Raw genomic sequence first — 26,548 nt, 5'->3', positions numbered from 1 at the left:
ATCTCTGATTTCCAGACTGAGCAAGGGCTGTGCCTGTGTGTGGCTGCTCATGCTGTCCTCTGTCTACCCCTAGCCCACCCTCACTTTGGTCTGATCTACCCCAGTGCTGGCAGACAGCTTTCTTCACCTCTTGCTGCATGTGAATTTTGACCACAGTAGTTAATCTGTCCCACTCTTTCCCTAGGAAGAAAAACTAGGAAAGATCCGGTCTCCATGGAGGAAATTCTTACCTGTTAATTCTACAAAGCTCTGTGTACCTCACTGTACTAGAAATGGGCTTTCACACAGCTGAGAAACGTGTTCCGTGCCCCTTTTGTCCTTGCTGTTCTTGAATGCACATAGCCCTGTTTATAATTCCTCCCACAGTCATCATTCCTATATTCTGGCAAAGCCCATCAGCGTTCACAATGTAGAATAATAACTACTGGCAATTACCCTGCCAATGCAAGCCATGAAGAAATGCGCAGTGCACAATACACTGCTACCTATAATGGTTTTATTCCACGGTACCTGGGGGCACCAGCCCCTAGGAAAGGACATCTGGCTCCTGTTTGTGAGAACAGCGGTTTGTGGGTTATGGTTTGTATGCGCCCGTGGAATTTCTGAAGGAAGCAATTCAGAACTTAAGCACATTTCATCATTTTCATTTATGGCAGGGGAAATATGCATAGTTATACATGCCCGAAGAGATCAGGAGGATTATTTTTAAACTGAAACCTTTGATGTTTTTACAGCATTTACACAATTCCTCTTAAACCAATGTTTTCCTTTTTAAAATTAGCATCAGTGTTTGTTTCCTGTGTGAAACCTGGTTTGTGTCTGACCAATTAAAGTGAAGACAAATGTGACAGGAAACTGTTTTGAATACAGTACCTCAGCTGCAAAATATAACTTTTCTGAGTAATTGAAATGAAAGTCAGTATCAGTAAAAATAAATCGCGCAATTCGGTTGTGGCTGGAAAATTACTACTGAGACTGGCAACTTGATACAACTATTTCTATTACTTTCTATTGCATTAGGTAAGGCAATAAATACTTAATAAGAATAGTAGAGCAAGGTTTATTTTATTCCACATTGTGCATATCAAACAATACTGCTAGCAAAAGATTGCCTTTCATGGAGAATGAAATGTTTCATTCTCCATGCCTGTTCGGTCGAGAGCCTTTCTGCTGGTTCTGCCAACAAGGATGCCAATTAGTGTCAAGTAACATTTTGGTACTGCTGATGCAATGCACAACAAAGGGAACATAGTATGGGGAAATGGACTTGCTGTACTAAGAGATCAAAAATACCACTTTTATTCTGGTAATTGGACCTAGGATTCAGTGAGAGGGAGAACAAGAGAACGCTACTCCTGCTATTTTATGGCTTACATCCCCAGTTTGGTACTGGAAAGTCTCATTTCAAGGTCGCCTGTTAGAGGAAGGTGACATTGTATAAACCTTCAAAACGCACAGATCGTAGCCAGATGCTCAGGTGAATCCCTCACCAGCTGTGTTAATTCAGCTTGCTCCGTCTCCAGTATTCCTAATGCCACCTAGACAAATTGCTTCTGTGCAATCCAGAGGAGAATGAAATCTGTTCAGAAGCGTGCACGAAGCATGTTCACTGGCAGAGATAAATGTCAGGGACATTATTCAGTTTTATTGTACTTCCAGCTTCCCCAGCGGGTCCCACTGATCTGCCTCTGCCCATATAAAAGCAGAATGAGGAAGATGATGGTACCTCAGAGAAAAGGCCACTTCACTCAGCAGTCAGTTCTCAGAATCCCTTTTTGTGGTCACTTCATGAGTTTCAGATCTAACAGAGTGTTTTGCATGTGATGCTGACATCCAAAGAGGATGGGCAGGGGATAAAACTGGCCAGAGCAACCCCAAATGGTAAGCAGGGACAGCATTGCTCAGGAACACTTCCAGAAACCCTGCTTGACAGGGGCAAAACGACTTCCCTGACAATGGCACTGCTGATCATTTGCCATAGTTTAATGAGAACAATGTTTGATCTGCAATGATCAAACCTGACTTTCTTAGCTTTGCAGAGATTTCAATAGAAAAGTAAATCCAGCTTCACACCATGTATTAAGTTGTGACTATCTTCTCTGCAAAAATGCCAACATCAGCATAAACCTGTCTTTTTTTTTTTCTTTTTTTTTTTTAAAGGGAAATTTACCATGTGTATAGTACACAAAAGATGCTCAGGTAAAAATAGGAATTAGATCACTGCTGCTATAAAGAGGAGGAGTGGAATATCTTCCCTTCGTCAAGCCCCAAGCAGTTGGCACCCTATAAATCATAGGAAGCACAGGGGTAATTATAGAACTGGAAGCTGATTACTGCAAACATTCAGAAGTAGCTCCTAGTGAGTGGAAACTAAACATAATGCGAGCATGATCACAACCATGGAGGAACCATGCAGGTCACTATGCCCCCAATTTTTTCTCTATTCCTAAAGACTGGGTTATCTCACAAAGCAACAAGCAAGAGAGTCAATCTAGCACCTTGTAGATTAACAGCCTGTTAATACTGTGAATGTTGTTCTCTGTCAGAATTAGTGTTGATTTGACAACACTCTGATCACAAGGATCTGATTACTTTCCTGCTTGCATTGAGCAACACTGCCAGCAGCTTCTGCCAGTAGGTTCTGCCACCTTCAAGCACCTCGTTTGTCACGCTTACAGGTGCTGCTGCTGCCTTTGTGATGGAAAACGCCCAGCCAAAGAAGTTCAACCTGCACTGAGAATAGATGATGTCAGCACATGAATTTTTATGTTTTAATGTGGGTTTTAATGCAGGGGTGTTCATTTTGGCACTCTTGGGGCCACAGAGAGAAAAAACTGTCTCCTCCACCCTTAATACAGGGATCTTCTTAGTGAAGGTGCAGCCACAGAGAGCTGGGCCATGACAAAGTGTCAGATTCCTGCCTCAGAGGAGTCAAACCTCCAGGAGCAACACCACAACACTTGAGCTGAAAGCAATACCCTCCTTCTTACCCAAACATACCAGAGTGATTACACAACAGGACCAGGAGGGAAGCTTGTTTTCTGACATCAGATTGTGCTCTGCTCCTGTCCTCAAATACTGTATCTTCTTGAGATACGAGTAGGAAGATACACAGAAGGTGCCATTTTTCCTCAGAGAATGTAGCTTATTTGTGCTTCTAAGCCCTATCTGATCCTTACAAAGCTATTTACCTCAATTATAATTACTGCTGATAAAAAGTTCTACAAGTTAATTACCCCAAACATAAGAACGTTGTTTTTCATCCATATCCTTACACAGTCATTATACAATCCCAAATTCTAGTTTTTGTCTCTATGTGAGGCAGAATTTTCAGAACTCAGACAAGTTTTGAAAAAGCCACCCTTTTGTCAAACAACTCCTACCTAAAGTTATCAAGAATGTGGACATACAATGCCTAGAAAGACAACATAACTTTACCTGAAGAAGGCACCACAAAAAGCATATCTGTTGCTACCCAGCAGTAAGTGTCTCACCATGCTGTATAATCCCATGCTCCAAAAGTCTGCGGCCAAGCTGCTCAGCTTCGGTCCTTGTCGTGGCCTCTCCTTCCTGGATGAGCCAGTCAATGAACTCTGATGCCACAAAGGTCCGCTCATACTTGACTCCTTCCTCTTCCCTGGCTTGCAGAAGAGTATTTTCAGAACTCATCAACCTGGTAGGGAAAAAAAAAAAAATATATATATATAGGGAAAATGATGCTTCAAAAAAACAACTCTACATCTGTTCTGGCAAGTCTCACTGATACCAAGCAAACAGATGTGAACCTAACTTATTAAATCTTCTCTCAAGCTATCAATCTAAACTTACTATGGGAATTACAGCAGCTCAGTCAATAAATGTAAGCTTTATATACCTGTATGAAGTTAAAGCTTTCTCCTGTTCCCTAAAAGAAAACAAGGTTTTTTAGCTTTGCATTTCCCATATTTAGTTATTTAGCTTCCCTAAAAGTTAATGTATAATTGACCTTAAAATAAAATCAGCCTAAAAGCGCCAGGTTATAGTTAGTGTGTTCAAAAATTCCTAATTAATTTTTACAGTCAGCAGGACTATGCCCCCAAGTCATTTAGATGGTTTTGAAAACTCTCCCTGTAAGGTTTAAAACAGCTGCAGAAAAATTCAAGGGGAAGGAAAAAAAGGCAGTTCTGTGGTCTGGATGGTGGGTAAATATTTGGCTCCCACCACTCCGTGATGCAGCTGCAGCCAGTGAAATCGTACACCTGGACACATTTTGACATTGGAGATCATCTCTATCTCAGTTTGCCCTGACACAAGAGTTAAGAACATTCGGAGGTGTCTCCAAATCTCTGCACAATTGGCAGATGTGCAACTTAAAAACACTAGGAAAATTCTTCTCCATTCAAGGAGCCTAAACAAATGATGCAATATAAAAACAAAAGGAAACAAAAAAAGCCTCAGTATTTTGTTAATGCAAGAATGACGTTGACATTTTGGAGGAGAAGAAATGAGAACCACTCTTTTTTAATACAGAACTGCACTTTTTTGTTGGGAGACTGAGAAACACAGCCTCTTTATTCATTAATTTCATTATTATTCATAATTATTTACTATAGGCTAAAGGTAAGATTTTCAGAATAACAGTTGAAGAATGGCTTGTTTGAGTTTTTTCCCTTTAAGACTGTAAGTCTCCTGCCTCAGCAGCTATTGGGAAATTAAAGGCACAACTGGACCACAACATAAAAATTCCAAAAGCTCTGAATCTTTCCCCTTCTTGTCAGAAAATTGAATTTCAAATAAACCCATACAAAGGTGATCTCTTTCTTAAACTGCCAGTATGTCCAGAATTGATGGAGATCATGGAAAGTGCAATAAATATATAACATCACCTCCTTTGGGGGCTTCTGAATTCTGAAGTCGGGCATCAGCAATAGAGAACACAGAAGTTTCATTTGAAATTCCAGTGAAGAGGTTTGACGGGACCTGCTCCTTGTTATTTCACCTGAAGGATTTATTCCAGTGACTTTAATGAGAGCTAACCAGAAGCCAGGGCTGACTGGATCTGACTCCAGGCAGCAGATCATCAAACCAGTCAAAGGCTGCTCTGCCACGGCTGCAGCTGAGTGGCAGCTATAACGAACTGCTCCTGTCCATGTTGGTGTGCCATTACCAACACCTCTGAGCTGAGTAAGGATGAAGAAAGTCAAAATTAGCTGAATTCAGGGATGGGGCCAAAAGCAAGAACGTGTATCATGGGGGACAAGATACTGGCTCCAGAACTCTTGCAAAGGTTTTATGCTTTTTCATATTTTGATTTCCCTACGTGTGCATGAAGGTTTAGCTCTCTGTCCCACATTAACCGCATCTGATTTGGAGAGAGCTCCAAGAGACCACCTTTATATGTCTCTCGTTCACCAAGCTTTTTCCCCTTAAGAAATAAAAAGCAAACCAAGAACTCGTGTCTTTTATACCATCTGCTGCATGGTTACCCAGAACTGGTTACCCAGGCTCTGCGGGCACCAAATAAAAAATCCTGAGGATTGTGTTAATTGTTCTTTGATGAGCTTATAATTAGTTGACCAGCTCACTGAAGCACCAGATAGAGAGGTCCTTGAAAAAGTGATGCTAATCATTACATTTCTACAGCCACAAAAGAAATCTGGAAAAATATCAAGTGGAAAAACACTCAGCTTGACATTTCACACCCTTCTGCATGTGCCCAGAATAGCACTGCAAAGGATTTGGACTTGTGAACAAACACACACAGCAAATTGACAGTTTTACAAACCCAGAAACAGCAATCCACTGCTAACTGAAGTAAATCACTGTAACGCCGCTGCTGTCAACAAAAGTGTACCAATTTCCACCAGCCAAAACCTGGCCTGTCATTAGCCAAAATTGGAAACTGCCTCTCACTCTTCCATTTTCTGTGTGTTTCAAAAAACACGAGACCATTAATGTCAAAACCTGTTATTTGCTACAACTTGTGTTATCCCACATCAAAGGAACGTATTTAGCCAAACACAAAACATTTCAGAAGATTTTTTTTTTTTACTTTGTTTTATCTAAATAACTGCACCAAAGGATTAATTGAAATTAACCACTGCTGAGGTAAAATGAAAGTGGTTCAAAGGAAGCAGTCTCAAAATTATCTGAATGATTTCCTGAAATTAAAACCAGAAAATCACACTTTTCACTGTGAAATCTAATTGAAAGTTGAAGTTGAAGTCAATGTCATGAGATGACTCGTAGCTCCTAAAACTGACTGCACCAGAAACACAACAATCCTGCACACCTGACCTAAACCTATGAGAACTGCAAACATAATAAAAATATGGTGCCTGCACAACTTGAATTTAAAAAAAAAAAAAAAAAAAAAAAAAAGAAAAGAAAAAAAGAAACCCAACTATGAAAGGTCTGTGTTGGATTTATGTCAGACTTGCAGGGAGGGTTTTGTTGAACAGGAAACATGCTTATCTTATCCAATCTCTTTGGTCAGTCCTGCAGAGTATGAAAACTGATACCATCCCTGGGTCTAGTGAACTGTTCCAGAACTTTCAGGATGAATTAAAGAAGTAGGGAATCCATCAGGTTTCATCTCTAGTTATAAACCTGAAACTCAAAGCACGTTCACAGGAAGGATTACCAAAGTTTGCACTGATGTGCAGGGTATCTGAGCTGATTGATGATTTTCAGTGCAAATAAAGGGAGGAGACAGAGACTGATTTTAAATCTGCTAATCAGGCATGTTCAACCACCAAAGACATTCATGATAGGTGAGGGAGGTAGTGCCACAGGGAGGAGAGTACAGGGTACAAGGAGCCCTGTGGTCATGCAGAAGGGGGACAGGGAAAGGTTGCTCCTCAGCTTGGGGACAGTCCTGATGGCCCATGGGCACCTACCCCTCTCTGCTGTCTGAATGCTGGAAACTTGCCTACTGCATCCCCTCCTCTGTCCATGTAGCAGGCTGCTGAGCCTCCTGAATCATTTTGCTCCTTTTACCCATCAAGGGTAAAAATCTGCATGAAAGGTGTTGGATAATGTCTGCAGTGTTTGGCAAGGACAAACTACTCCAGCTCCTGAATGTAACCGTACTGCAGCCCTGATGTGATGGGCGGGGAAGGGCAGGAAATAGTATTACAATGCATGTCTTAAACAAGCAAATCCTAGTGAAGACCAGCTACACCTAAAAAGCTTAAGACTGAAAACAAGTAAACCCAAACAGCCAAGGTATGCAGTCTTATCTCCTGTGAATACAAAATATTTCCAATGATGCATGGAGAATTTTTACTAGCTTTGACTGTCACAGACCGGTTTTGAAATGCCATGTATTTTTAAGCTACACTATATTTAGCACTTGGGGCTGGTTCTAAAAGTTTCTGAACCCGTTAGATACGTTGCCTAGGAGCAACCACCTCATGAGGATGAGTTATATTTAGATATAGGTGCTGCTTTGGGTATTAACTCCTTTCCCTTTATAAACACCATTCTGCTGGTGTAGTGTAGGGCGAACTGGACACTAGAGCTTGGTTTGGGGACGGTTCTCCGAGCAGAGAAATGGGGATGGAAGCAGACACGCTGGCAGACAGAGCTCTTCCTACCATGGCTCATTTCACGCAGGAGACTGTTATCAGCCTCACCAAGAAAAAAAAAAAAATGATTTTGCTCACAGAAGCTAAAAACTGAAAACAAGTTTGCAGTCTAGACACACCAATCAACTTCCTATAGCATGGGCTATGCCTGAGGGCAGTCTGTGTTAGAGACTAAAGGAGCAAATGCTCTGCTTCATAAAGCACAGGAGATTTCAGAGATGGGCAGTCCAACTATCTTTCCCAGTGTATCCAGTGAAGGATTTTGCCCAGTGGCATATTTTCTCGTGTTTTACCCGATTTATTTTTACTTTAATTAGTCACAGCCACAGAAATGAGCAACCTGATTTAGTGGGAGGTGTCCCTGCCCATGGCAGGGGGGTGGAACTGGGTGATCTTTAAGGTCCCTTCCAACCCGAACCATGCTGTGATTCTGTGACCCTAAATTTTACACGGCAGGTGCAACAAAAGGAGTGGCATTTACAGTTGTATTTTTTATATTTCAGATTAACTGCTGCTTCAGCAAATTGCCCTTTGAAGCCTCCTAACCTTGAAGACTGCATTTATCACCAGCTTTTTAACCTGGCTTTGTCCTGACACCTGGTACAGAGTTCAAGTGAAGACACCACAACCCTGGTTTGGGGAAAGCTGTAGAGCTGGCGAGTTGTTCCAAAGGCGCTTCCAACAACACACCCCGTCCCCTGGCAGCACTGAGCAGAGCAGTTGGCAGCCTTCCCTTGTTTTGCTGATCTTTTGCATCTGCCCTCTTGTGCAGGGGAAGCAAAAGGGATAGGCAATGGCACAGCATTTCGGGAAAACCCTGGGACACACCAGCAATAAGGGGCTGTTCAACGGGGGGTCATGACTGTGTTTTTAGCCTTCAGCTTAACATCTTCCTCTGTGCAGTTGCTGATTTATCACAGGAGGGAAACTAAATGACTCCAGCCAGAGGACTCAACGTCTCTCACCAAGAGGGAGTGTGGGCAGGATTGAGCCCAGAGCAATACTTGAAGCTTTTTGGTAAATAACACACCACAACTTTTGTGTTACTTTGCAGCACAAGCCAACATGCATTTTGTTCACTCTGCTTGAAAGTGCCACGTTACAATCCCTACATCCTGAATAAAATGTCATTAATTATAGATCGGGAAGTACGGTTAAGCTGCCTAGTTATTTGACGGAAGTAATCCAGTGGGATATTCAGTATCTCAGCACAATCATTAATTTCAAATCTTAATTAGATGTTCTTGGCTGGGGTTTATTTTTGCAACTGCTTTTAGTATAAGCTCTCTGATGCAGAAGCTTTGCAGACTGGAACAGTGAAGATTAATTTCACTCATTATTTAAAATCATAAGTCCTGGTGAAGCTGTAGAGATGGAGTTACAAGAAATATGTAGCCACTTGTTCAGTACATTTTGATGTACTAAGGTTTTGGGTCTTGAGATTACAATTTTAGATGACCAATCATCCGGCTGTGGCTCTTTTTTATAAAATAGAGTGAAAGGACTAAAATTTACATTGGGTTCTCACACAGGATGTGTTTACAAACCACAGACAACGTAACATAACAAATGCAATTTTGTTTTAAACAAAGCCATAGAATCATAGAAACACAGAATCATTTAGGTTGGAAAAGACCTCTAAGATCATCTTTACCTACCTTTAAACCTAGCACTGCCAAGTCCACCATTAAACCATGTCACTAACCACTACATCTACATTTGAACACCTCCAGGAATGGTGACTCAACTATTTCCCTGGGCAGCCCGTTCCAATGCTCCACAACCATTTCAGTGAAAAAAAAAATCCTAATATCCAACCTAAACCTCCCCTGGTGCAACTTAAGGCCATTTCCTCATCCTATCACTTAGTGCTTGGGAGAAGAGACTGATCCCCATCTCCCTATAGCCTCCCTAAAGGTCATTGTCGAGTGTAATAAGGTCTCCCCTGAACCTCTCTTTCTCTAAGCTAAAAGACCCCAGCTTCCCGAGATGTTCCTCATAAGATTTGTTGTCTAGAACCTTCACCATCTTCATTGCCCTTCTCTGGACTCTCTTGAGCACCTCGATGTCCTTCCTGTAGTGAGGGACCCAAAACTGAACACAGTACTCGAAGTGCGGCCTCACCAGAGCCGAGTACAAGAGGACAATCACTTCCCTGGTCCTGTTGGCCAAAGTATTTCTGATATAAGTCAGGATGCTGTTGGCCTTCCTGGCCACCTGAGCACACTGCTGGCTCATATTCAGCTGGCTATCGACCAATACCCCCAGGTTTCTTTCTGCTGGGCAGCTTTCCACCCTGTAGCACTGCTTGGGGTTGTTGTACCCCAAGTTCAGGACCAGCACTTACCCTCGTTGAACCTCCTACAGTTGGCCTCAGCCCAAAATGCTACAAGTCAACATGGTAGGAAAGAACAAGGGAAATGGGAAAGAGAGAAGGGTTACAAAGTCAAGACACAGGATTATGCAGGCCCATTACTGCTTGATTTGAAAGTCTCTGACTATTCAAATGGATGAACAAGTATCATTTGCCTCCCATGGTACTATTATTGACAGATGATGGATGCTGAATGCAACGTACTTTTCATAGAGCCTTTGTCCTCTCATGAACACCTTCACCTCATTATCCAGCGGAAATGTCCCATCATCTTTTCTGAAGCGGTAGAAGAGTTTGACATCCTTGAATTCTTTATGCTCGTCACAAACTGAAATGTAAAGTGAAAAAAAAAAATCTTCATAGGGATGCTAAAGGGCTGAGAATCCATTTAGCAGGTATCACCGGTGAACTACAAAGCAAGCATGAGTGGAGCCTAGCCTCCTGTATTTCTTAGCATACAGCCACACACAGTTCTAATAAATGATAAAAGACTGTAGAAAACTTTCAGACAGGTAACAAAATTTCTAGCTGAGAGGGACTGGTGTTCATCAGTTTCATGACTATTTCTAGGAATAGCAAAAAAAGCATCCTTCTGTTAGATACCTGGAAAACCTTTTGATGTAAACAGTTTGTTTAAAAAGATACCAGTGCAGAGCAACCAGTGATTTAAGGATTGGCAAACTTTCAATTGGCAAACCTAATGTTACTTGTATCATTTAAACAATGCTGTAGGAAAGCTGAGTCTCACTGCAGGAACAGTCAAAATCAAAGGCTTCTGCCCACTTAAAATTGTCTCAATCTCTCTGCCATGCCAGCTAGCAAATAGGAGGTACAACAGGAGCACACTGAAAAAAAATAAATAAGAATTTATAAGAGACCAGCTGATGACAGGTTCCTACAAATGGCAGAAGAGAGCTGCAGCAAGGGCATAAATTAATGGGAAAGCAACCCCAAACAATGGGCTGTAGCAGAGCTGTCAGCCCACCCACATGGGCTCACGTACAGCAGGAGCTAGTACTGCTTGCACTTGATGCTGGTATTGAATGGATGCTCTGGGCTCCCTGCAGAACCCGATTAAACCTACCTGACTTTGCCCTCTCTCACTTCACTAACGATTTCATTAACTTCAAGCATAATGCATGAAAATTTTCAATAGACACCTGCTTTATGTGTAATAGATACGCACACACACGTATATAATTTGTATGAAAGTTACAGTGTGCTGTTGGATTCTGAGGTAGAAAACATTTAAAGGTTGTTAAAGTTTTAAACAAGCACTCAGAAATAAAATATCTATTGCTCAATTAAATTAAGTCACTCAGGCATCCATGCAACTCTTCACTGACATTTTCTCAATAGAGGATTAAGTAGTCAGATTTGAATACCCTGTAATTACTTTATTCTTTAACTATCTACCGTGAGTCCCAGTTTCCATAACAACCCAGAATTTTAATTTAATACCCAAGCAGAAGCTGTAGAAGAGGCACCCGTTCAGAATGTGCATTTCTTCCGTTAATTAAGGTGTTGTGAATGCACTGCTGATAGCAGCAGTATCCCTGCACACACAATGACCCTTGCATAAAGTCAACAGTCATCTGTTAGCAGCTGCTTTATTTCCTATTAAAAAAGAAACAAATTGTACATTTAGTGCTTTTGAAATAGGCAATGATACTTCAAATAAAGGACTTGAATCTTCTTTGTTTTTGTGCTTTCCAGCCTCTTTGTACACTAAAAGGCAACTAAATGCTACCACTGATTTGGTAGCCTCCTTTTCATAAGTGTGAATTGTTATTCAAGACGCTAAATGGAACAGGTCTCAAACAGACAATGAGTTTAGGAGAAAATTAATCAGGGCACAGTCGGACATCTAACTTTCTTGCAGCTGTAGCAGCACAAATGTTTGTGCAGCTGGTGCGAGGAACAGAGCTGGAGAACAAATCCCTGCAAGAAAGACAACCTTTTTTTTTTTTTTTTTTTTTTTTGCTGGCTTATTTTTCAAATGGGATTTTCAGCTGAAAGAGGAGGACAGGGCTATGAAGAGGAGAGCAGGGAAGGGGGAGCAGCAGACAGCGCCTGATGGTAGCAGCAGAGGGGGCAGGATCCAGCTGAGGATGCCAGGGAGGCAGGGAAGCATCAGCATGGTCTGCAGGGACTTCCCTCCGGTGCCAAAATGGGGAACACAACTCTACATCCTGACTGCCTCTCCATGTCCCTGGGGAAACAGAGGGACTTGTGGAGCAGCACCCTTCAAGCCAAATACCCCATTTCTGGCAAGGAAAGGACCCTACCTGTCCTATTCCTGAGTGGAGAAACAGGAGTGGGATTTTTCTTTGACTTACAACAGCTTTAGCTTAGAAGTGATATTGCACTTACCATGATGGATAATGCTGTGATCCAGTAACTTCTGGACAAGTTTAATTGCTGTCTCTCGGTCTGAGGCCTCCTTATGGTCAATCAGCCAGTCAATCAGCTCTTTGGCAACAAAGCAGTTGGGATACGTCTTGAGGTGGTGCCGCCGGTCCTTAATGACCTTCTCCTCGTGCAGTCGGAGCCTGTGGGTCAAAAATCACCCTATGAATCCGCTGCTCAAAGAACCTCTGCTACCAGCAAAACTGGGAAAAGAGCTGAGCCAGTGCGCCCAAGCCTGGCTCACCCTGCAGCTGTTGGACACAAGGGGCAAAGAGCCTTCCACCCATGCTGGCAACCCCCACAAACCGATTGGTACCATTTCAAACCCCACCCTTGGGAAAACTGGCTTTCTGTCCAGTGGAAAAGACCAAAAAAAGAAGAACTGCAGAGCATATGAAGCACATTAAAAGGCTTCCTGTCTGTCAATTAAACTGTCAATAATTTGGAATTAATTTTCCCATGTTGCTGCTAATTTGTTCCATGTCACTCTTTTGTTTTTCACTACCACCGCCATAGACTTTTTTAAACCTCATGCATTTTTTTAGATGCAGTATCTTCATCAATTGGGTAACTCCATTTTGCCTCCAGCTGCAAAAGTACAGCATTTATGATTTAAAATTCAGTCGCACAGCTGTTTCAACGTAATGTTATCTAGCACAAAAAAGTTGCCCCCTACTCTAAAGAAAAGGAAACCTATTCCTCACTCTGCAAACTCTTGGTAAATGTAATCTGCAAAATTCTCTCATCATAATGCAAGCAAGGAGGCTAGCTGATTTTGAGACACTTAGGTCAGAATGCAAAATCCTGGCTAGGTTAGTAAAGGCCTTTGGGTTTCGCATCTTTGTTTTCAGTCATTTTTTTCCAAACAAATATAATGAGTAACATCTGTGTCAATAAATTAATGGATAGTTGTTTTTTTTTGAAGTTGTTTAGCTTTCTGCTTTCTTGTTTATTTCTTTTTGGTTTTCATTAATAAATTCATTCATCCCATTTTTGCAGTGCCAGGTATGTACACAGCAGCTAGGAAGAAAACATTGAAGCCACAACTCTTGGGCTCCTACCACAAGCAAAAATATTGCCGTTCATTTCCAAGTGCCCTGGGTCCTACCATGTAAATACTCTCACTGACTTCAATGAAGTTCTGAGTGATGCTGCAATAACTGTAGGAGCAACAACTCTATTTTCTTTATGGCACAGCAGGGTGTTAACCAGGGCCACGGGAAACACAGAGTAGGAGTCCAGCCATGAGACCAATTGGCCTCTCAATGTGACTCCAGTGTGAAACAATTATTTCTCTTTAGAATCAAAGAAAGGGAGAAGAGTTGGCTGAAACTGGTGAAGACAGTGTTATTAGGGCAGTAGACAAACTTCTGCCTAAAAATAGCAGCAAAGCAATGTTTTCGTTTTGCAGTGTTCAGCCTTGAACTACACTGGAATGTCCAATCCGTGATACGAATTCAAAGCCAGCTTCTGGAAGCATTAAAAAACGAATACTTTTTTTATTAAAAACATTAATAAATCAGATTAGTATTCTGGAAAGAAATACTGGTAAATATCACATGCATTGTGAAAATCTCTGAGCTAAAATATCTTTGCTTAAAGCATATTTTCCAGATGTGCTCTAGCAGCTGTTGCCATACTTCGAAAGAAAAGCCCACACAGCTCTAATTATAGAACATGCAATTATCAGTATTTCTGACTGTGCTTTACTTTCAAAACATATTTCGGGTTTTGCTAATGTTCATCAAGTCTTATGCTGCACAATGCTCTAGAAGAACAAAGATATGGAAAGGGCATATAATACATAGGTAGACAGCTCAACCCACCTCTCAGTCAAGTCTTACTGAATGGTGTTCATCTGATACAAAAGGGAACCCCGGTTCTATGAAATCCTTTGTACAAGCTCCATGCTGGGGTGTGCCAAGAGGGGTACGGTATTCTGTAAACAGGCCAGGAGCCAAGAGCACCAAAACCGAGTACTTGTGTCTTAAATTCTGGCTGAAGGCTTCCCTGCACTTGGTAGTCTCACGTATTTTAAGTTATTTGTCCTGTCAAAAGATATGGGGTCCTTCTACAGCCTTCTTTCTTACTCAGAGCATTATAGGGTTTCTCTCAATAACCTTTTGCTTATATTCATGTAACTCGTAGAAATTTCATTATCTTAACTGTCTCCACCCACTGGCTAAAGTGGATCCAAATTTGCTAAGAGGTTACAAAGTCATCAAGTCAAACAGAACATTATCACATAAAAGCTTCAAAAAAAAAAAAAGAAAAAAATCTTTAAGTACAATTTCCAAATGAAAGTGGGAACTTACTCTGCAGTGTATAGCCATCGTGTGCATACTGAATTATTTCCAGCTAATTTATTTGAAATAAAGAACAAAAAGAGAATTTGCTTTTTCTCCCCTGTGGTGTATGCTCTCCTCTCCGTCAGGCTCCCTCACCTCTACGAATCTGCTAAAAATCAGATTTTATGGAGGCAAAGTAGCTTAATAAACTGAAATTGTGCCTACAATTTATGCAGTACATAAATCAAAAGTTTAGGCCAGAACTCTAAAAACGTGTCGGTGTTCAGCCATATTTATCAGGAGCCAAATCAAATGGGATAAAAAGGGGAGAAAATGTAACAGAATGCGATTATACACTGGAACCAAGGATCAAGTGAAGTGGTAAATTCTTTATCCCTTGGCATCTGGGAATGGGCTTTTCATCAAAAGACCTCAATGTTTTCCCTGAAAGTAATGTTACTCACTTTCCATCAGCTAGTCCGCGTTACGACTGGAATAGATATCCCTTGACACTAGGCACATTTCTCTCGCTACAAGATGTTTCTCACAAGAGCTGCTCAGGAAAATCAGCTCCCTTACCAAACCTGAGCAGTCGGAGGGGAGAAGAGGCAGAAGAAAAAGGGTGAACGACAAAGGGCCATGGGGGAAACCTTGATTCAGCAACCCCTTGGACTGGAGTTGAACTCTAGAAAGCAATCTTGTGTACACCAGCACATCATCCATATGTCATTCCCTACATTATTCAAGGTAAAATGCTGAATTTTGCACTTGGGACCATGGTCTCTGCTACCTGCGGGATACGATGTGAGAACTAAAGCACCTGAGCCATTCTCTGTGAACTGGAACAGGCACACACAACCCTTTAATATTTCCACCTTGATATCTCTGGCTCATATTTGTTCTTACAACAAACAGAGGCAGTCTGTATTTGCATGTGTGCATGCCAGAACAGTTTTCTTGGGGCCTTGTCTAAACAGGAGTTGGTGCTAATGAATAATATGCGGGGACTCTTGCCCCAGATAAAAGTGCCTTCCTCCTGTGGAGTGTGGAAAGGGCTAACCCAGAGCACTGTGCCCCTGTTTCGCAGTGAATGTGCTCAGGGCTAGTCAGGAACAACGTTACTTGGTGAGAAGCCATTAGGCATTTTCTTTACCGACTGTCAGAAAATCATGAAAATGGAAAAATCAAATTTTTTGCTTAAGGAACAAAGAATCAGGACCTCATTTGGGAAGAAACTGCTCTCACAGCTATATGGAATTTGTGTTTTGTTTTCCTCTAGGGAAAATAATGCTTTTTAAAGTCTGTTGCATCTTTCTCCGAACCAATGGGTAAGGATTTCGCAAAGGCAGTGACTGCACAAGAGTCTGAATTTGCTTTTAAAACCCACAGAAGGCCAATGTGCTGGCTAAAGACAGCACTGATGTCACCGACTGGACCACAGCTCAGATCTTTCACCCAGCTACTTCCCTCTGTTCAGTCTAGTAGTGTGTGCTTGGCTAACATCTGCCTTGCAGAACACCATCCAGTCCTGATTTCTACACATGAACAGACAAAAAGCCTACTGCTCTTCTTGGTGGTTTTCTGAATAATTCATCTGCCATTCCCTGGTACATCCTATACTGCCCCTATATTTATTGTAGCAAAGCTCAGTAAAAATGGGTAGGGAGTAGTTTGGATCCTGACACTTAATGGGAAGCATGGTATGAAGAGGAGGCTCAGGGTAGACCTCATTGCTCTCTACAACTGCCTGAAAGGAAGGTGTGGGGAGCTGGGGGTCGGCCTCTTCTCACAGGTAACCAGTGATAGCACTAGAGGGAATGGCCCCAAGTTGTGCCAGGGGAGGTTCAGGTTGGAAATGAGGAGACATTTCTGCTCAGAAAGAGCAGTCAGGCACTGGGACGGGTTGCCCAGGGAGGTGGTGGAGTCACCGTCCCTGGGGGTGTTCAAGGAGAGGTTGGACGTGGTGCTTGGGGACATGGTTTAGTGGTGACATTGGTGGTAGGGGATGGTTGGACCAGGTGACCTTGGAGGGCTTTTCCAACCTTAATGACACTATGAGTCTATGATTCTATACGGCTTTGACATTGTGCTCTGCTCATTTACTTTTAATCAGTAAGAAGCAATCACACACATACATATGCACACACATTCAATCATGCACACCTATATGCATACATACATCATATATATATGTTTGCACATATATTTGTGTGTATATATACCTCATACGTATCACAGAACACATAATTGTAGAACTACTCTTTTTTTAATGAAAGAATACCAGTGAAGAGACCACTTAAAATGGCTATTCTTCGCAGAATTTACTAATTACCGAACAATGTACGCTGATGCTCTAATTAGCCATGGCATGAGGCACGTCCTGCCGCAGCCACAGCTGATGAGTCCCAGCACGCTGGCACAGTGCGGCTGCAGGACACCCTGCTCCAGCCCAGGCAGTTGGCTGCAGTGACCGTGTCCGTACAGCCCAGCCCCGGCCCTGGCAGCCAGGACGTGTTCCACTTCTGCAGCTTTACCACCTCCAGGCGAACTCTGAGCTGAGCCACATCAGATCCCTTGGAAATTAATGGTGATGCACAGAAGGGAAAAGCACGGAAGGTGGTTTCTGCCATCTTCAAGCTCATTCACCGGTTTCATATGTCTGGAATTTCTGTCAAAGGAGATTTACTTATTTCCAAGCAAAGCAAGTCACAGCATCCTCTGGACTAAGTGGATAGAAAAAAAACATCTTGCCAAAGATGAGGATATTTGATGACAGTTCACGATGTTTCCACACCTCTTCTCAGATGACATCAGAAGTGCTGCACCAGTAAGTCGAATATCTCTTTTCTATTGAAAACAGAGCAGTTTTATATCCTCACAGAGGTCACAACCTTTGTTGTTTTTTTTCTAAAGGAGTTTTCTCCATGTGTTTGCATGACCTGTCTACAGCACGAGGTAGGTCCTTACCAAAAGATGGCATTAGGAGCCAAATTCCCTCTGGAAGTTAACACACAGGTCAGCTGCAGGCTCAGTTCATTACAGACTAAGTGAGCATATGGCAATGTTTGCGCACATATACACACATAGGAAAATATAGAACGACGTGAAATACTTAAGAATTGTAATTCCCTTCACGTTAAACTTCTGCCTTTTCACTGCCAGCATTAAAAAAAAAAAAAAAAAAAGTAGGTCAGTGATGATATAAACTTTGTACACAGAGGCAATCACGAAGGTACTGTGCAAATGTGAAGTGTGTTGCTGGGACAAGCATTTCCAGATGGGCTTGCCAAGTCTCAGCTGAAGTGTCAGCAGTTCACTGCTGCTTGTTCCTCTTTCTATTTATGCTTCAGCTCTGCAATCGCTGAGTTCTGTTACTTGATATTCACAGGAGCTAAAACACCCTTTACAACACAGGGTCATACTGGAAATAGGATGGAGATATTTCTGATTTGGTGTCTGTGGTGGAGAAGAAACTCTACCATCTGAAATAGGGCTCGAAAGGGTGTCTTCACAGCATCTCCGGTTATCAGTTCTCATCACTGTGTCTATCTCTGTTTCTTTTTGCCCACAGCCATGCCGTCAACATGAGGAGATGCCAGAGCACTGAGCCAGATGGAGAGATTGCAGTCAAACCGCCTCTTGGCACATGGAGGAAAGCCCAAAGCTTCCAAAGAAATGACGATCCCACAGTGCTTCTGTGACTTCCAATAAGATAGCGGGGATGCCTCTTTTATGTCCTTGTTTATAAATTTGGAGGGTAATGAGGTCACTGAGCGTGCCCAGGGAAGTCCTGAATACTCACAATGCCCTACTGACTTGGCCAGGGGTCAAAGCAAGCTCTGGAGAGCAGACCCAAGCATGGCGTAGGGTCTAGGATGAAATCAAAATGACATCTCTTGGAGAGACTCTTTCCACTCACAAATTCAATCCAGAAATTCAGACCCATAGCCTCTGTGGTGATTACTCCAGACTGTGTGTTGAGGAAATGTGATCCGTGTGTTTGCATTGATCTGTCACAAAAGTACAGACTGCTTACAAAACCAAAGTTGCATTCTTAAGACTCAAAGGTGCAATTATCTGAGCTTGTATCTGGTCTTCATTTAAAAACAGCACATCATAACATTGTCGATCTGTTTAAACAGTGAATGCAAACAGGATCTTTAGACAACATTTACGTCAAGTTTTGGAATGTCTACGTAGGCATTTTTCTACGGTTTGACTCTGTAAGGGAAAGGAATGTGTGCAGAGGACTGCTGATGCCCTCCACTCTTGTCTTCATGCTGTGATATACCCATGCCTGACGGTAGTCCAACAGTATCACCAGATCTGAACAAGATTTCGTCTCCTCTCTTCAGAGAAGCCGGGAAAGTCAGCATTTCACAAGACTACAGTACATGACACTATCCCCTCTGTCCACATGAAGCTGTAAAGCTGCTAATCTCCCTGCCTGCCAAGTCAGCCACTTTCATTTCACTTTTAATTAAAATGTACATACAAACATGACTAATACTTCTAACTGCCCATGCACTTTAACCTCCAGTGCTTCTGCCTCACTGGAAAGCATAAATCTGGGCTTTGCAAAGAAGAAAACATGAACTGCAGGCAAGTTCTTATTTCACCTGCCCCAGTCATAAGGAAAGTGAAAGTCTGCCCACTCCACCCCAGCTGGGGTGGAAGCTCTCAAAACTCAGGAGCTCACACTTCTCCTCCTCCACAAGCAGGTCAAATATAGTTGTGTGAATCACAGAATCACAGAATTGCTTAGGTTGGAAAGGACTTTAAGATCAAGTCCAACCACCACCTAACACCACCAATCCCACCACTAAGCCATGTCCCTAATCTGTGTGTCAGTGCTATGTGGATCCCCAAAGAACCAGCCCACTGCAGTTTCAAAGTGCAGACCAGGAACCCCAGGACAGCTGTTTTGTTACAGACATCCCTTCACTGGATTAACACGGTAACCAAAAGCCTAACAACTCTCCTGGACTTTTGCCAAAAATCACTCTCAATGAAGTATTTCACAGGCAGAACAGAGGAAGAAACAGTGTAGGACTCCTGGAAGGTCAGTTAAAAAAAAAAATAATAATACTGAAATCTGTCAGAGAATGTGGACTTGTTATCTCAGTAGCATGGCCAGCAGAAGCAAATGTTCCTCTGAAATGCTGACTAGGGCAAATATGGTTTAAAAAGCCTAAGCCCTACAGCTATTACTGCTGTCACTGCCACTTGGAAGCCTGGAGAGACTGACAGGAGAATGAGGATCAGGATGTGGGACTGCAGGGCTGTGGCACTGGAGTCAGTAGGAGAGGCTGCAGCAGGGACACAAGGGATCTGGGTGCCAGAAAGCGTGGCTGGGCCATAACCTCTCTCTTGGAAGCACGTTGTGTCCTAAGGGCTAAGGAACCAAAAAAAAACAACAGGCTGACATCCCTTAAGCACCAAGGCTGAGGTCTCTTTTACATTTACCACAGGGCAAAGCTGAGTGTGACTGCGTGCAGGAGGTTTCAGAGCTCCTTAGGAACAAACTAGGCCTTCCCACCACCCATCTCCCACTGCCCTAGGGAACAGCAGACCTGTAACACCCTCAAAGCCCAGCAGCACTGCACAGGCCTGCACTGCAGCCAGACATATTGCTATCTGAAAACTTAACCCAAGAAATCCACAGGAGAACTGAAATTAGGTTTATCTCAGGTGCAGCTGTGGTACTTCTCCCACCCTGTCAGAGTGACAAATAGTTTTGCCAAGATGTTTTACTGCTTTGGGTACCCACGATCCCAAAGTCCTTGCAGGCCTGGCTGCTCTCAGCCTGAGCACCACACATCTGCAGGTGGTACAGTGGCACAGCGATGGCTCCCCTAAATTTTACCCTCCTCAGAGGGGCACCATCTGTTTGCACCCCTCCCAGCAGTTACCAGCAACCCCCCGAAAGCAAATAAAAGATTTTTTGCCTTCATCATTAATAATGCTGCAGTGAGATCTCAATTGCTTTTAGCAATTTTTCTTCCCTCTCTACACAAAACTGCAACTAGCAGCTGGCGAGGTATCCAATTACTGGGCTGTGTAAGCATGAACGTCAGTAAGCATAAATAGCCAGTACCTGACAGGTAATAAAATGAGTAATAAACTACTTAGTGCTGTGTATCACTGATAGCAATCAGAATGTTATATTCGGGCTATGATTCAAGACTTTTTATTCACTTCCAAGAAATATGAAGTAGGTTCATCTTAAAATTATTATAGAAGCAATACTCTTTCACTATGTTGTATGAAAAACTTCCCACTTTGTCTCTTCGTGTTCTAAATGAATAGCCTCCTTTTTCATGTTTGGTGTAACAAGTCTTTATTTTTATTTTGAAGGAAGCTGTGAAAGCACTAACTGAAAAAATACTGAATAGAAGAGGCACTCTATACCAAAATGCTTTAAATAAAAATAATCTTACCGTATTTTGCTACTGATTCATGCTTTTTTTACCTCCTATGTCTGGCAATTCTGAAATACTGCAATATATAGGTTGCAGCCCTGACACAAGACATGATTTGGGTGATTTTCTTCCACTGTCACCCAGAAGTCTGTTGAAATCCGGTGGTTGACCACTAAATTATAAAATAAAGCTGCAAATGGTGCAAATTTTTAAACACAAGAAGTGTTTACATTCATTTGAGTGGATCACCCAAAAGTGGTTAAAAATGCAACTGGATGACCTTCATGGTGCAAGAAATTAAGTTGCAGGTACAGGTAAGACTATAAAATGCAAGGTCATGAACTAACAGCAAAAAGTTCAGCTAAAACTGTCAACTTGGAAGCTGAAGGCAAGACAGAATAAGAATCAGTTGAGTATGCAGTGGATGAACTACCACCAAATACAAGCTATCGATGCCCTAAGACCATGCAAAAAACAAAGGCATTCATAGGTTGTAGTAACTGAGACGTTTCCAGGAATAATGGGAAGCTGTTCCTGTCACCGTACATGTACGTGATACTGCAAGAAACCATCTAAGCACTGTGTATCATTTGTGTCATCCTCATTTAAGAATGATAAGTCCAGAGAGACAGTGAAGCAGTGCTGTGCTGGTATGAGAAAAGATGAACAAGTCTCAGAAGCTGGAAAAAAAAACACCACACTGGCCTGGGAGTCTAGCCTTACCTAAACAAAGAGTAAGAGGAATATAACTGTGCCTATAATCTTTCAGGTCAGTTAAAAGCCAAGGGCTTAACTGATGTTGAGGGATGCTAAGATTAAAACTAGACAAAGTTTTTGAGCAAGATTTTCAGTTTGTTACTTGACGCAAGAACTCACCTAACTTTTAGAGAAGTGTGATAAATACATTACAGGCTCCTGTATTGTAGCAGTCTGCAGAAGACCTTCCTGCATTTTATAATTACAGGACTTACCCTGATTTCTGTAAACAACCTTAGGAACACTATGGGTAGAAAGAATATCAGAGGCTGGCTTTCAAATGCACTATACCAGGGTTCACCGACTTTTCAAAGCCCTCTTTCAACTGAAAAAAATAAAAATACAAATAAAATCTTGCCTTGTTTAAATTAAGCAGAAGTGATTATGCAGACAGAAACCATCTTAAAAGGGCTCTCTAACATTTTTATTAGTTTCCAGGAGAGACAAGGGTATACCATCATAGAGGTCTGGCTTTCACATAAGAAAGGGCATGTGGTTTTGCTTAATGGGCTGATAGATGCAATTAGCCTTGTAGCACATTAATTTCGAAGTGTGTAATGTGAAGTGTGTATGCAGGAGGGTCCAAGAGTATTTGTGCATCAGGGAAGTATCTGTGAGACAGTGGGGGAGACAGGCTCTATCGACACCAAGCCCTGTAAGGTAACTGCAAAGTCAGATGTTAATAAGGCATCACGTCATCTTAATTCCATTCTTGGTGATGCACAATGATGTGAATGCAGCGTTATTCAATAGACTAAGGAATCCATATACGTGAATGTAAAGCACAGGAAGTTCTGGCTCAATATGAGGGGGCACTTCTTTACTGAGAGGTGACAGAGCACTGGGACAGGCTGTCCAGAGAACGTGTGGGGTCTTCTTCTCTGGAGATATCCCAAACCGGCCTGGATGCCATCCTGCACAATGTGCTCTAGGTGACCCTGCTCGGCAGGGGGGTCAGACCAGATGATCTTCAGAGGTCCCTGCCAACCTTGGCCATTCTGTGATTCTGTGAAATGCATATTTTGAGGTATGTAATCACACTTGACTCACAAAAAATGTTCTTTATTGTTCTTAAAGAATAAACAGGTTATGTTTGAGGGTTTTGCTTGGGAGCTTCCCCATAAATCTGTGACACCTGCCGTTCTTCATCCGCTTGCCAAAGCACACGAGCTGTCGGTATGACAAGAAGCGTCCACATCTGTGAACATGTTTTCTTGTTTTTGGAGCACAATACTACTTGGTTTTCATTTTTACTGTGCAAATATACACCGGTCCTTATGTGGCTGACTGGAGGGCAGCTATTAAACTGGCCCATCGCTAGTTTATAGTCAGCACCAAACTCATTGCATGTTTTCCAACAACATCTGAGGGAAATCCTACAAGCTTAGTGACAAACAGCTGTCTCAAAAAATGGTGTCTGCTGTGAGAAAATCCCATCAGTTGGCCAGCAGCACATATACAGGCCAGGGGTCAGGTCTGCACCCTTGCTCAATCAAAGCACAGAAGCCAGGAGGAACAGCCACGGCAGAGGATCACTCTGCCAGCCCAAACCTACATTTGGATAAAGTCTCTACATGTCTGTACACTGTTGGCTTTCCTGTCTCCACATACAACACCCACTCGTCCCACTGAGACCCAAATCTTTTCTAGTTTGCAGGAACTTCCCAGCCCTCATCTGAGATCTCGAGAAGCTACCACAAACTGCCTGCCTGTACAGTCATTCTCACCCGGCTCTATTTAAGTCTGGAATTTGTCTCATTTTATATAGTGGCATATGATTTTTTATTTTAATTTATTTACTGAAATAATATAAAGTATGCAATTATTAACATAAATAAATCAAAACGTGACAGAAGCCTAAGTAGACTCATGTTACAGCCTTTTTCAGTTCCCTTAAGTTGTCATGTTTGCTTAAGAAAAACATTGCTTTAAGTGTAAAATATAAGCCAGTATGACCTTCACTGCCAGCTGGAGGCAACAAAGCAGTATAATCCTAACTAACATTCTGCTCATTTATATATGCTCTTCTTAAAGAGAAACCTGTAACATCCACTAAGGCTCAACAGGAAGTGACAAATGAAGAAGAAGAAATTAATCTCCTTCTCCAGAGAAAAATGAAAAATGTTTCGGAAAACTATCAATTGCTCCAGAGTACATTAAATTAGTTCCAAATGCATCTCTGCCAAATGGCAACAATGGTTTTACTCAACAATTCAGCAATATAACATTACTGCATCTATTTTTTTAAACAGAGAAATGATCACCCTCTGCCACAAATGTTTTAATTATAAAAAAAGATCCTATTTGCTTTAAATCCATTACATTGTATAGGCCATACAGACATGTAACGTGAACAATTATGTTACAGGAATTTAAGTGGATTAGTCAATGGCGTGCAGTTACTCATCCTTAAATTCTGGCACGCTAATGAAGAACTTCATCGCTAAGGAAAATGTATCAATAAAAACACATTTAAAGACTAATTATATTCAAAGGATTTCACTTTTACAAAAATCCCGGGAATGGTTTCTTTGGTTGAGCTCAGCGGTTTTCTACATCTGATATATGATATGAAAAGATACACAGCTGCTGCATAACCATTCCACGAACAGTTCCTTCTGTCAGTCTGCTATCAAGGAACTTGTCATGTTTGATTAAGCCTTCTTAAATGTTCACAAGTAGACGAGCTTTGAAAAGATAAATATTACAGAAGCATTTTTCCCCTGTTCTTAAAATGAAATGAAAATTTTTCCTTTAAAATAATAAATAAATAAGGAGCCCAGAGAAGTCCTGCTTGCTCCACTGAACGTCCTGCTCCCATTGCTGGACCATGTGTTTACCACTTCTCATTCTAGGCAAAATTATCTCTTCACACATGCAGAAAGCTCAGTGAACAGGTATTTATGCGCTCTGACAGTAAATTCAAGCCGTGACTTATTATTGCTTTAATAGCTCAGAATGTGCATCCTGATCCTTATTCACCACATCACAGCACTGGCTTTACATACGAGATCAGCCATAGCCGAATGCTGGTAGGATTAGATTACAACAATATGGTCATGTTTATAGAATCACAGCATCGTTAGGGTTGGAAAAGCCCTCCAATATCACCTGGTCCAACCATCTCCCTACCACCAATGTCACCCACTAACCCATGTCCCCAAGCACCACGTCCAGCCTCTTCTTGAACACCCCCAGGGACGGGGACTCCACCACCTCCCTGGGAAACCCGTCCCAGTGCCTGACTGCTCTTTTTGAGCAGAAATGTCTCCTCATTTTCAAGACTCTGGGTCAGGCCTGAATGTGAATCCAGAAGACATGCTGATCGTTCGGGACAGGCTTCACATGGGCAACATGAGAAGAGCAGGCAAGAGGCCAAGGCCTGCACTGTGCCTTCATGCAGACTTAGGTATTCGCCTCTCATCAGCATAAATGGTCCAGTGCTGTGTGTTACTCCTAAAACCAGTTTGTTTATTCATGAAAAGCACTGGCATCTCCTGTCCTGAAGAAAGGCCGGATCTGCGGGGAGCCAGAGTATGGTACCTACTCAGATTGTAGGCACAACCACAGCAGGGCAGGTAGGCCACGGGCACCTCTCACCACAGCCACCCCAACACAAGGAGGCATGCCAACAAGCCTGTCATGGTTTAGTCCTTTCCTCATCCCAGCTATTAAAGCACACCACAAACACTGCCAATTAGGTCTTCATTTGACTGTAATTACAATGGGCTTTCTGAATGCAGAATAATACAGGATTTTGGTCCACATGTACGTAGACTATATATGAACGTAGACTCATATATGAGCATATATGAACTGCTGAAACTGCAGAAGGTTTGTGGGCACTGAAAACATGAAATCACTGATCAGGTGGCCAACACCCCTCTGGGTGGGGGTTCCACAGGTCTATCATTTTCTGAGGTGAAATAATGATTTTTTGCCTGGAAAGATGTGCTGTGTACAGCCTTCAGACTGCAACGAAATGTCACAATACCAGTCCACTGGATGTCTTCCCCAGCCACTATATGTTTAAGGAAATTTTTCTTTCCATATTTATTGTGTTTCTCCTGAACAGTTTACGCAATCCCCTTTTCTTCCTCCTTTGCTCCAGCAATGTGTTTCCCCAGAGTACTGCTGTTCCTGGCCTCGTACAAACTCAGATGTTCCATATTCATCAGAAAAGGAAGCAACATGAAGCACAAACATATTTCATGAGAAATTATGTAGAATACACTGTTTCAGCTGGTGTTGATTTACAGATTTAACAAAAGAGAAAAAAAATCATATGCAGTTCTTAATATATTAGTTTGGAGCAGCTCTAGCCCCTCTGCAGCCAAACAGAGTGAATGCAAGCAATTATCTTGCAAACACCACTGTCTGATTCATTAGAGTAGGTCCACAGGATAGCATTTGGAAAAACCACTACTTTATAGAAAGCCAAAATAACTGGATTTCCCCCCATTATGAAATATTTTGAAGGATCCAGGCCTTGCAGCATTGTGATAAAGCAAAACAGTAAAACAGTACAAAGAGAAAGCATCACATCTCATTGCTTTGTGCATGTTTAATGTAATTATTAAAAAAAAAAAAATCAGGATAATGATAGTGCACATGACTGATCTATTAGTATACCCTTCACCACATCTGTAAGGGCAAAGGAATACATCTCTTCACCTTCCAAACAGATTATCAGATGAGACATGCCTCTCCAAGGGAAGAAAGTGTTAATAG

At 42.1% G+C, this 26,548-nt stretch overlaps 1 protein-coding gene across 1 annotated transcript in view; it reads right to left on the bottom strand.

Moving 5' to 3' along the window:
• Window positions 1-26,548, bottom strand: part of DEPTOR (DEP domain containing MTOR interacting protein) — a 74,946-nt gene that overhangs the window by 34,645 nt on the left and 13,753 nt on the right. The window contains exons 2-4 of the mRNA XM_084282195.1: window positions 12,316-12,494; window positions 10,147-10,270; window positions 3,495-3,673 (exon numbers count right to left, since the gene is read on the bottom strand). Coding sequence (XP_084138321.1) covers window positions 3,495-3,673; window positions 10,147-10,270; window positions 12,316-12,494 — 482 coding nt within the window. The remainder of the gene's footprint in view (window positions 1-3,494; window positions 3,674-10,146; window positions 10,271-12,315; window positions 12,495-26,548) is intronic.

The sequence above is a fragment of the Netta rufina genome (assembly GCF_964035555.1).
Source record: "Netta rufina genome assembly, chromosome: 2".
NCBI classification, from domain to species: domain Eukaryota; kingdom Metazoa; phylum Chordata; class Aves; order Anseriformes; family Anatidae; genus Netta; species Netta rufina.
This window is presented reverse-complemented; position numbering and strand designations above follow the sequence as displayed.